Source organism: Vigna angularis, chromosome 11 (assembly GCF_016808095.1).
Source record: "Vigna angularis cultivar LongXiaoDou No.4 chromosome 11, ASM1680809v1, whole genome shotgun sequence".
Taxonomy (NCBI): domain Eukaryota; kingdom Viridiplantae; phylum Streptophyta; class Magnoliopsida; order Fabales; family Fabaceae; genus Vigna; species Vigna angularis.
In genome coordinates, this window is record NC_068980.1 from 8582472 (window position 1) to 8594472 (window position 12001).

General features: G+C 34.4%; 2 protein-coding genes across 2 annotated transcripts; one reads left to right on the forward strand and one right to left on the reverse strand.

The window, feature by feature from the left end:
- Positions 1 to 6075: 6075 nt before the first annotated feature.
- Positions 6076 to 8152, forward strand: LOC128194630 (uncharacterized). Its single transcript, XM_052870171.1, has 3 exons — positions 6076 to 6587; positions 6705 to 7145; positions 7297 to 8152. The coding sequence occupies exons 1-3, from the start codon at positions 6076 to 6078 to the stop codon at positions 8150 to 8152; spliced, it is 1809 nt and encodes a 602-aa protein (XP_052726131.1).
- Positions 8153 to 8997: 845 nt separating this feature from the next.
- LOC108333782 (protein MAINTENANCE OF MERISTEMS-like) lies at positions 8998 to 11149 on the reverse strand. The gene is made up of 5 exons (XM_052870172.1): positions 10982 to 11149; positions 10775 to 10921; positions 10044 to 10706; positions 9376 to 9957; positions 8998 to 9296 (listed from the first exon to the last, which is right to left on the reverse strand). Exons 1-5 carry the CDS (start codon positions 11147 to 11149, stop codon positions 9111 to 9113), a joined length of 1746 nt encoding a protein of 581 aa, XP_052726132.1. The 3' UTR covers positions 8998 to 9110.
- Between the last annotated feature and the right edge of the window lie 852 nt (positions 11150 to 12001).

The following is a 12001-nucleotide window of genomic DNA, read 5'->3' on the forward strand; positions in this document are numbered from 1 at the left end:
TAATGAGTCAACTCAACCCGACTCATTTATTAGCGAGCCAAATCCGGTCCAATCCACCACGAGTTGGTGGGTAAACGGGTTGGCTCACTAGCTCACTTAATTACAATTCTTTTAAAATAAAAAATAATTAGAAACTTTTTATAATTTAAATCTAAACAAATTTTACTCCCAAATTTCGCTCCCAACATGAGTGTTTAATTAATTTTAAAAATAAAGAACTTAAATAATTTTTTCAAGCAAAAAAAAATAATAAATATTTTTTTATAAAATTAAAATTAAATTTTAATAAAATAAAATTAGGTAGGTGGGTTGGTGGGTCAACCCGGCCCACCACGAGTTCAACCCGCATGAGCCGGATTTAAATGAGCCGGGTTGAAATCTGACCAGCATAAAAAATTATAATTTTTTCAAACCCAACCTGGCCCGAACCCATGGTGAGCCGGGTTGGCCCACGGGTTATGACCCATTTTGACCACTCTAATTAATACATAATATCTCATTTTTTTTATGCAAAATTTTGATTTATTTAATATTTGAAATAGTAAAAGGATGGTGTCTTTAGTTAGTCATGAAGACTAACTTTCAACTTTGATATCATCTTTCGAGAAAAGATTTATCAGGATTCACCGAAGAGACACTATACAAATAAGATATGAGTCTAACTCATATTTGGAATTGGCACCATCTCCAACTCAAAATCTTAAAATAATAAGTTTATGAATATTTTTTTTCTTATAATTCAAGTTTCTCACAGTTACTCAAAGTAAGATTTAAACTCACACTTAGATTTTCAATCAGTGGGATATGTGTATTCTCATTCCCTTTGATGAGACGAAGATGAAAAAAAATTCCATCTCCATTAAATATAAAATTGGAAATATAAATAAATTTTTACTTAGAGATGATTAAACTCGTATCTAGCCATTATCATATATGTATGCATACTTATTAAAATGAATTTGTCTAAACCTTTTAATATTACTAATTCTAGCCAAAAGTACTCACACCAATCAACTAAAAGCATTCAAAAGTCATATCCTTTTTTTCCTATTTCTCATAGTCCTTGTATCATTCCCCAATCTCCTCACTTTCCATCTGGTCTTTATTGTTCTCAAAACCTCCCATTTACTCCAATATCATGTCTTAATGTCCCCTCTTTATTATTTAACGCTTTTATCTTCTATGTATAACAATCCTAATGATTATCAATCAAGTAAGCATTTTATCTATCATGTCATTTAACATTGGGCCTATTGCCTAATCGATATTGAACCTAACACCACACAGTTCATTTAGCCTTAGTATCACAAAGCGTAAGGCTAAAAGTTCTTTGCAACAAATCCAATCATTGACCCAATCAATATCAGGCTTATTGACCCAATCAGTATTGGGCCTAACACCACACATTTTAGACTAAATCCAATCATTGACCTAATCAGACATTAGGCTTATTGACTCAATCATTTTTCTAATAATTGGCAATTTCAAACCTTACCCAACCTTTGAGCATCCATTGGTATTGGATCTGATGTCCAAGTCAGCTTTTGTCCTAATGACCTAATCAATATTGCATCTAACACCACATATCCCTCTAACCTTTAGTCTAAAAGACTAAAAAGGTTATAAAATGCGAAGAAAACACTTCTTATCAATCAATGTTGAGCCCAATGATGAGATCAATATTTGACCTGCCACCCATATCACCCTTCAAAAATCACTATATTATATTCTATTTTACTTACTAAGCGCTTACTTATGATGACTAAGTATCTACTTCAAGTAAATGTTACCATTGCGTTCTTTGAATGAACACCTAAGTCGATGTAAAGTTATAATCAAATACTAAACACTTATGTTAATGTTTCTAAATCGAAACTTTTCCCACATGCCTTAGTTTCACGTTAATGTTGTTTGACCAAATGAGATGTAAACTACCTTAATTGTACCTTAATCAGATAATACATAATAATATTTTTTTTTTCGATTAGGTGAATCTTTCTCCTTCATACCTAATCTTTTTCCGTTAGGATGATAATTAGTCATCTTTTCGCTAAGCAAATGATACTTGATAATCATTTTATCGATCGGATGATTCTTAGTTATAATTTAGGATAATACTTTATTATCTTTCTTCTTCAAGATGATACCTAATCATCATTTTACCGACAAGATGATTCTTGATCATCATTTTACCAATAAGATGATTCTTGATTCCCATTTAGGATAATACCTTATCATCTTTCTTCTTTTGGATGATACCTGATCATCTTTTAACTGACTACATGATTCTTGATTCTCATTTTATCGATCAAATGGTTCTTGATCATCATTTAGGATGATAATTAATCAATTTTCCCCTTTTACTATGATAGATTTCCTTTTACCTTTGTTTAGTAGTGCAAATCGTCTTACGTCTCCTTTCTTTCTTTATGGACGCTTTGTTAGGTTGCCTTTCATCTTCTTTAGACACTTTAAAATGTCCCCATTTATTTCTTTTTGGGCATCTTGAAAGGTTGCCAATATTTTTAGTTCCTTGATAGGTCACTAGGTGCATTGAAATGTCAACTTAATTTTTGGTTTTAGTGCCAAAGGTCATTAGACACCTTGAAATGTCACCTTAACTTTTGGGTTTAGTACCTTGAAATGACACCTTAATTTTTGGGTTGAGTGCCTTGAAAGGTCACTAGTTCTTCTTGATGAGCACCTTGATAGATAATCTCGAGTCGAGCTAGTTGTCTTTTAAATTGATCTTTAAATTTGACTATTACAAGACGCCTTGAAAGGTCACCTTAACTTTTGAATTTAGTGCATTGAAATTTCATCTTAATTTTTGGGTTTAGTGCTTGAAAGGTCACTATTTCTTCTTCATGAGTACCTTGATAGATAATCCCTTGTCGAGCTGGTCTTTTACATTGATCTTTAAAGTTCACTGTTGTGTTCTTCCTCCTTTAAAGTTCTCCTTAATGCCCATTTTTCCTTTTGGATTCTCCTTTCTTTCAATGCTCATCAAATTTCTCTATTTAATTCATGTCTTTTTTCATGACTTGAACACCTAAGTTATCAGTTTTAAACTTCTCATTTATTATCCCATATTCTCGTCATAGTGATCCCATTAGCATTAGGTTAAATACTAGATCTAATCGGTTTAAAGCCTAACAACTAATCGACTTTAGGCCTAATACTACACAGCCCTAAACCATAACTTTTTATAAAGCTTAAGGCTAAATAAAAATATTTAGCATTAAATAAAGAAAAAATTGATCTTTGAAACCTGGACTTTAATTGGTACCTCGGCTTAAACCTAACCAGCCTTGGGTCTAATTCTACAAAATTCGTCATGAGTAAACATTATTCCTCAACATATTCAACTAGATAAATGATGAAACATACTTCAAACACCACTACAAAGAAAAAAAATAACAATTGAGTGATCATGTTTAGTGAGAAGATCCCCAAAAATCAAATAGAATGAAAAAAAAAATCGAGAAAAAGGAGAAATCAAGTTATCCTGAATTATTCTCTATCAAAATGGGATTTTAATAATCAATCGATCATAGTGTCTTAACACAATGTAGACAATGCAAAACCAATCCAATCATCATACTAATTCTAGAGATATTCAATCCAATCAAACCACATTCATCGATCACAAACATCATATAGTTCGTCATAACCTTAGAATGGTAAATGATAGCATAGGGTGTGAACACTTCACACTTTCATCCAATTGTTTGAGATACTATGCATTAGAAAACTAAAATTTTGGGCATCGGGAAGTATTTCACCAAAACCCTATGGTGGACTCCAAAATCTATAACCGAAAAGTACTAAGATCAATAAGCTAAAAACATTCAAAAGTCATCTTCCTTTCTCCTATTTCTTAGAGTTTCTTTATATTCATTATTCCTCAATCTCCTCGATTCCTTCGAGTCTTTATTATCCTCAAAACCCCTTGTATATTTCAATATCTTGTCTTCAACATCTCTTCTTTATTATTTGACACTTTATTCTCTATGTATAACCACCCTAATGATTATAAATCAAGTTAGTGTTTTCATATCATTGGATGTTAAACTTATTGCCTCAATTGATATTGATACTGAGTCTAACACTACACAACTCTCTTAGCCTTAACATGGTAAAAAGTAAGGCTAAAAGTTTTTTACACCAAATATATGATTGAATCAATCAACATTGTATTTATTGACTCAATTGGTATTTAACTTATTGACTCAATCAATATTTGACTTATTGACCCAATGATATTAGGCCTAACACCACACTAATTGTTTTTAAAATTGATTAATTTAGATTAATTAGTAAATTCCTTTAGAAGAGAAAAACGATTCCAACACCTTTTTCTTTTTGTCTATTTTTCATTATTTGAAATTTCACTTAAAATATATTTGAAAGAATGCATATAGTCTTACGTTATTATTGATATGTTTTATTTATTTATTGAGTTTGGTTGTTCCACTTTAACATTTTCATTCTCCTTCGTAACCTCTTTTTCTTATTTTGGTCCAACCCCTAAGAAGAATTAAGAATGAGAAGCGTGTGACATGATCCACTTTAAAAAAAGACAACAATGAGGTAACTTAATTTGTACCCTTAAATATAATATAAAATAAACATGTGGCTATTATTCAACCCCTCCAACTTACTTCGATAGTTGCACTCATACTTTTAATTAATTAAAAACCAACTCTTATTATAAAAAGGAGTCTCAGACGTTGAAGTTTGCAGAAAATTAGCTCTAAGGATCGTCAAAGCCTTAAAAGTCATTCAGCCCACAAAATAATTTGAACAAAAACTAAGGCCCAAAGAATAATATAAATAAAAATACAAATACTCTAACTTGAAGCACCAGTGGTAGAATAGTATTCTGCTACGGTACACCGCATTTTCTTTTTCGTTTTTTTTTCTAAATATGGATGATAATATTCATTTGATAAATGTAGGGTTTGATTCGAGAAAGCTGGAATCAAATAAAGGGTTTAAAGAAAAGTAAAATAGTAGGGTATATCCTGATACTGAACCTCCACCCCCACACATCTCTTTCTCCACCTCCCCTTTACTTTTTTGCCCCTTCCTCCATCTTTCCTTTACTATTTTGCCCCTCAGTAAAATTTTATTTTTAAAATTATTATTTTTTAATTTTATTCATTTATAACATATTTCACTGATAACCTACGTAGTTCCTTGTATGAGTAAAATATTTTTCTGCAAAGCTTGGTGATCGTGAAAAGAATTATCAAGCAATCTTCCTCTTGTTCTCGGTGCAGTACGTGGTACAGTGCGTTTGTGGTGTAGTGTCCTTGTCGTGGTTCCTCTCCAGGTACGTAGTCATAATCCTTCCTATAATCCTAAACCCTAAACCCTTCCCATACTTCCAATAATCCTTTTAATATCCAAGCCTATAATCCTTGCATGAGCCGCAAAACGCAGTAAAATAAAACCGAAACATAAAAGGAACACTGCCTCTGGACGGATGACATCCTTCAACGGATGTCAACATCCGTTTAAGGCGAAACGGATGTCGACATCCGTTTTGCCTTAAACGGATGTTGACATCCGTTGAAGGATGTCATCCGTCCAGAGGTAGTTTCCTTTTACGTTTCGTTTTTATTTTATTTGTTTATTTTATTTACAGTAATTTATATTTAAATTTATAATTTTAAATGTTATATATGGTTAGTTTTTAAACGTAATAATTTTGTTAAAATATGAATTTGTTATAGATGATTTTTGTATCTTTAATTCTTTAATAATTTGATAATTATATAAAAAATTATTTATTACTCTATTTATATCAAATATATAATTTAATTATATTAATATTTTTATATTTGTTTGATTAATTATTAATTATGTTAATAAGGGTCATTATAATTTTGTAGGTGATTATTATTTAAAATGGATGAATATCTTCATATGGATTCTCAGATTGGTTGTAGTTTGAAATTTGTTTTGTCTTCATCAATTAGCAAAGTTGTAGAGAGAGATTTAACAAATAGATTTACAACAAATGAAATATTTCATTCACGGGACCACTTAATTCAATGGGTAAGAGGGATGGCTTTTGATTTAGGATTTGTTGTGGTAATAGTAAGATCTGACATAGCTACTGGTGTACGGGGAAGAAAAACGTATGCCAAGCTTGGATGTGAAAGAGGGGGAAAATATAGGAAATACAAAGCTGATGCAGTGGCTAGTGTATACGGCACTCGTAAATGTGAATGTCCGTTTAGATTAAAGGGTAAACCATGTTCAGATGGGGCCGGATGGGTGTTGAAGGTGATGTGTGGACATCACAACCATGAGTTGGCTGAAACTTTAGTGGGTCACCCTTATGCTGGCAGGTTAAATACGAGTGAGAAGTCATTACTGGTTGATATGACAAAGAGTAAAGTTACACCTGCAAATATTTTATTAACACTCAAACAAAATAATGATCGAAATGTGACAACGATTAAACAAATCTACAACGCAAGGCATGCGTATAAACGATCATTAAGAGGGTCCAGAACTGAACTACAACAACTTATGATGTTGTTGGATCGGAATAAGTACATTCACTGGAGTAGGTGTGTTGATGATTCAAAGGTTGTTATTGACTTGTTTTGGACACATCCTGATGCGGTGAAATTGTTAAACTCATTTAATGTTGTATTTATGATGGATTCCACATATAAAACAAATAGATATAGACTTCCGTTGCTTGAGATTGTGGGTATGACGTCTACAGGGTTAACCTTCTCAGCATCATTTGCTTTCTTGTCTACTGAAAGGCAGAGTAATTTCACATGGGCTTTGGAAAAGCTGAAAGGTTTATTTTTAACATCTGAGGGTGGTCCTAAAGTTATTGTGACTGACCGAGACTTGGCTTTGATGAATGCCATATCAAGTGTATTCCCTGAGTCATATCAGATGTTATGTCGGTTCCACATCCTTAAAAATGTTAAAGCTAAATGCAAAATGTTAGTTCATTCTACTGAGGTTTGGGAAGTGTTGATGGATGCATGGGAAAATGTGATGGATTGTGCTGATGAAAGCTTGTTTGCTGAGTATGTGAATGGTTTTGAATACGCAAGCAGATCATGGCCTTTGTTCTTTGAATATGTTAATCAGAATTGGATTATTCCGTACAGCACATACTTTGTAAAGTTCTAGACGAACAAAGTAATGCATTTAGGGAACACAACCACAAATAGGTATGTTGTAATGTTATTTTATTTATTTGTTTTGTAGATAAATATTTATTTGTACTTGTTGAAGTTTTTTTTTTTGTTTCAGGGCTGAATCTGCTCATTGGAGCCTGAAGAAAGTTCTGGGCAATAGTATGGGTGATTTGTGTTATTGTTGGGATAGTATTCATAACGTCATTATCTTACAACACAACAAGATTAAGGCGTCATTTGAAAGTAGTTTGTTGCTCAGGAGTGACTATTTTAAAGGCTACATATATAGAGAACTTATTGGGCGTGTGTCTCGATATGCATTGGATCTCATTGCTAAGGAATTGAAAATAGTGCAGCAGATAGGATTGGACTCCTCAAAGTGTGGATGCGTATTGAGACGTACATTTGGTGTCCCATGTGCATGTGAATTAGCACGATATGATCCTAGGATGATCCCTATAGGTGAATTTCATATCATGTGGCGAAGATTGCATTTCTCAAATGTTGAATTAAATGAAACTAAGCCTCAGTTATCCATTAAAGATGAGTTGAAACAAGTAGAAGAACGATTCAATGAGGTTGACATTGGCGGTAAAGTCACCATCAAGCAGAAGTTACTTGAGATTGTTTGTCCTACATTGACATCAATGGTCCCTCCATTACATAAAGTCAAGACAAAGGGTGCACAAAAAAGTAAAGTTAAACGAAGTGAAAGGTCTACTACGCGGGATCCATCATATTTTGAGTATGTGGACGCCTTTCATTCAACCATAGAATCTTCATCTGTGAGAAGTAAATTACAATCAAAGCCAAAAGCAATGAAGAAAAGGAGAGTTCCAATGATAGACCAGTTTCATTCTACTACTCACCCCTTCATTGTGGACGTTGTTGATGTTGTGGCTGATGGTCACTGTGGGTATAGATGCATTGCTGTGTTGTTGGGACTCGGAGAAGATTATGGCCCGTTGTGAGGAATGAGTTGTACAAAGAACTCAGTGCTTGGCGTGATGAATATGCAAGCCTAGTAGGAGGCTATGATAGACTAGAAGAACTGAGGTCCTCTTTGTTGGTGCAGTCACTGTCCGCGGTAAGTGTTTCCCGTTTTATGTAGTTTCTTTATTACATGGTTTTTTCTAACAACTTTTATTCATAACAGGCTAACACGAGCAAGTGGATGACATTACCAGACATTGGTTATGCAATTGCTAACCGATATAACGTTATCTTAGTGTGTTTGTCATACTCTCAAAATTATACTATCTTTCCACTACGTTCCACACCACCTTCTAATATCACTCAACATCGCTTAATTTGTATAGGACATGTTCATGGATGTCATTTTGTGCAGGTAAGTGCATTTTGTTATGAATTTATTTTAAAATTACTTATCACTCAATTATATTTTGTTATTTGTATAATGTAGGTTAAGCTACAAGAAGGTTGTCCGTTGCCCACGGTGAATATCATGTCCTCAACCCACTGTTATCCTGAGGCACGAGCGTGGTCATCTATTTATACTAGTACGATGCACGCATTTGAACAGTTGATGGACATAACAACATCTTATGTTGACATAGGTGATTCATTATATTTATATTATGTATGAAGATATGTAGAAATACACTATTATATTTTGTTATTTAAGTACTTATTGTCAGTATTCATGACAATTATATTTTTATTATTCGTGATATTTATGTAGTATTTATTTATATATGATCATATTTATATTACTTGTTGTTAATTAAGTTCTTATTTTTATCCACTTAAACATATAAATATTTGATCATCTATATAACCAATATAAAAGAACATGTAACTCAAAATGAAAACATTGAAATTATAAGAAATTATAAATGTCTATTACAAATACAAAGATAATAGAAAGTCCTGTAATACATAATCAGAAAAAGGAAATATAAAGTCCCATCAATTAGACGTCGACCGTCTACCACGCACATGCCTCTGCTCTCTCCTAGTGGTGGAATATTCGTCGATGCCTTCATTAGCAATCTGAAGCAGGTCCACTGACACCTGATGTGCAACAGTACCCTCGGTGACATGACGACACGATATCAAGGACTGTAACATTCTCGCCATTCGCCTAAATCTAGCCTGTATTATAATTATATCAAACAATTAAATAAACAAGGTGATCAAAATTTAATAATATAAGCAATGAAAAATAATATACCAGGGCGCCAGATGGTGAAGGTGGAGACGATCTACGATGGGGTCGTGCCTCCCGTGGAACATCGGGGCGTTGTCTAGGTGCAAGAGCCGGTCGCGCGTCATCTGCAGCAACAATAATATAAGGATGCGAAACCCTCCTGAACCACTGAATGTACCCATCAACACAGTCAGAAGGGGATGCTGCATGTCTGACATTACTCACAACGTGAGCTCTGAAGTGCAACCACATATGATCAATGGCCACTACATCTGCATCTGGAACCGTAGTCGGTGATCGTGGAATGTCTTGCTGAAACCCAAATTGCCTCAGCACACGCTCAGGCAAATGACGACAAAGGGTGTCACCAATCCGAATCCATCCAGAATACATACAGATGCCGAAGAATGGCCGAATGCCCCGATGCCCCTCATACGGATGCCATACAACTCCACTGTATGTCAGCGCATCCAACTGTGATCGAATCTCTGTGAGAGTGGAACTCTGCCTAGGGCTCTGCCACCTCATGGCACGTGGTGTGGTGTCATCGTAAGAAGCTACCAACCGCCTCCTCCCCATACTAGGGAAATGTTCGTATATCCAACTCTAAAAAATAATTATTCAATTAAATTTCATCCATCTTCGAACATGGAAATAAATACATGAAATAAATGTCAAAGTTATAACTGTACCTGAAATAGAGTCAAATATCCAGCCATCTGCTTCGTGGAGGCGAGACTCGCATCCCCGAGCTGGTCGTACAAATAGGCGAGTGCAGCAACACCCCAGGCATATCTGTCACACGCGTGTACGTCTCTAAATAACAATAAGTAAGACACGCGTATAGAACTGGCACTCTTATTTGCAAAAATTGTGCATCCTACTAGATGCAACAAATATGCTCTAGTAGCATAGTCCCAATGCTGCGACTCACACCTCTGAACATATATCTCTCTAAGCCAGCTGAGTCTGACTTTCGGACCACATGCGTCCTCCATCTCAGAACCTGATGTGCCACCATCAACGCCGAGTAGTTGCACAAGGGCTGTACGAGCCTCCTCAAACTCCAACTCCTCCAAATCACACATTTGCCCCATCACGGGCAGGTGAAGTAATGTCGAGACGTCATCAAGAGTAATCGACATCTCCCCTATAGGGAGATGGAAACTACTGGTCTCAAAATGCCACCTCTCTATGAATCCGAGGAGTAACCCCTTATCAACGTAATCATAACAAATCCCTGTAAGAGGCATCAAACTGGAATTCAACACAATGTCTTGAATTCCCTCGTGGCATGGTCCTAACTTATTTACTTTTTTTTCGTGGGAGATCAACTTCAGTGTGTCCCCTCGATCCTACACATCAATATTTAATAAATTTTCTATTAAAAAAATAATAAAATAAATTTTATTTTTGCACTCACCCGGCCTTGGGAAATAGCATAAGCTACATGCTGAACATAGTGCGTCAGCAATGAATGATCGTGTGGACCTCCAGGAAATCCAGCGACATCCTCTTGTATGTCATGAACATCTGCATGCTCCTCCTCATCGTCATCATCGTTACGGGCCTGAAATGCATTCTCCTCTCCATGAGTCTCATACGCCTCATATGTTTATTCCTCAACGACTCGCTCCTCAGCTATGGGGTCATGCTGGATAGGAGCTGCCCGACTTCTACGAGCAGAAACGGTAGGTCTTCTTCGAGCTTCGCCCTGCGACGAACTCTCTCCTCGAGAACTCTCTCCTCGAGAACTCTCACCTCGAGAATTAAAAGATGCACCACGTGTTCTTGCCATTTCTAACAATAATTAGTTTATTTAATTTCAAAAATTAAAATAAATTATTGTTTCAAATATCATTAATAAACTATAAAAAATGCAATTCAAAATAAATTAAACTAATAATAATTAATTTATTAACTTACAACAAAAATTAAATAAAAGAAACAATTAGCTAATTAATTAAAATAATATATTTAAATACATTTTCATTTAATTATTATTAAATTAATTATTATTACAAATACAAATTTACTATAAATAAAATAAATACAAATACAAATTTACTAATATTAAATAAATTAAATTGATAATATTTATTTTAAGAAATAAAAATAATTTAAATATATAAAAGTTTTCGTATCTAATTCTTAATCAATTTATTTACAAACTACAAATAAAAAATTTTATAAAATATTCAAATAATAATCTAAGTCAAAAGAAAATTTAAAAACATTTAACAATAACAATAAATATATCAAATATATAAATATATATTTCAGTTATAATAATTTAAAAACAATAAAAAAAATAAAAAAAATGCAGCACAGCCGAAACGGATGTGGGACATCCGTTTGCCTTCGACGGATATCCCACATCCGTCGACGGAAGTCGGACATCCGTCGAAGGCAAACGGATGTCCCACATTCGTTTTAGCCTTTCGTGCACAGTAAAATCGTCGACAGAGCACGGGGTGAAAGAACCAACCTGGAACGCAGATCTGCTCTTCCACGCTGTTCCTCCGCACACGCTATTCCTCCGCACCAGTCTTGCTCCACACCAAACGATCTTCTACAAAAACGAAAAACAAAGAAGAAAGAAGAAATGGAGAAAAATGGAGAAGTTGGAGAGGTTACGGAAGTGAGGGAG

What these genes read in the sequence shown, in the direction of transcription:
- LOC108333782 (XM_052870172.1), bottom strand. Translation starts at nt 11,149, where the DNA reads ATGGCAAGAACACGTGGTGCATCTTTTAATTCTCGAGGTGAGAGTTCT. An exon ending in ATGCTATTTCCCAAGGCCGG is followed by an intron (nt 10,707 to 10,774) that starts GTGAGTGCAAAA and finishes ATTGATGTGTAG; the next exon opens with GATCGAGGGGACACACTGAA. An exon ending in CTTCACCATCTGGCGCCCTG is followed by an intron (nt 9,297 to 9,375) that starts GTATATTATTTT and finishes ATTATAATACAG; the next exon opens with GCTAGATTTAGGCGAATGGC.
- LOC128194630 (XM_052870171.1), top strand. Translation starts at nt 6,076, where the DNA reads ATGGCTTTTGATTTAGGATTTGTTGTGGTAATAGTAAGATCTGACATA. An exon ending in AAGTACATTCACTGGAGTAG is followed by an intron (nt 6,588 to 6,704) that starts GTGTGTTGATGA and finishes TAAAACAAATAG; the next exon opens with ATATAGACTTCCGTTGCTTG. An exon ending in AATCAGAATTGGATTATTCC is followed by an intron (nt 7,146 to 7,296) that starts GTACAGCACATA and finishes TTTTTGTTTCAG; the next exon opens with GGCTGAATCTGCTCATTGGA.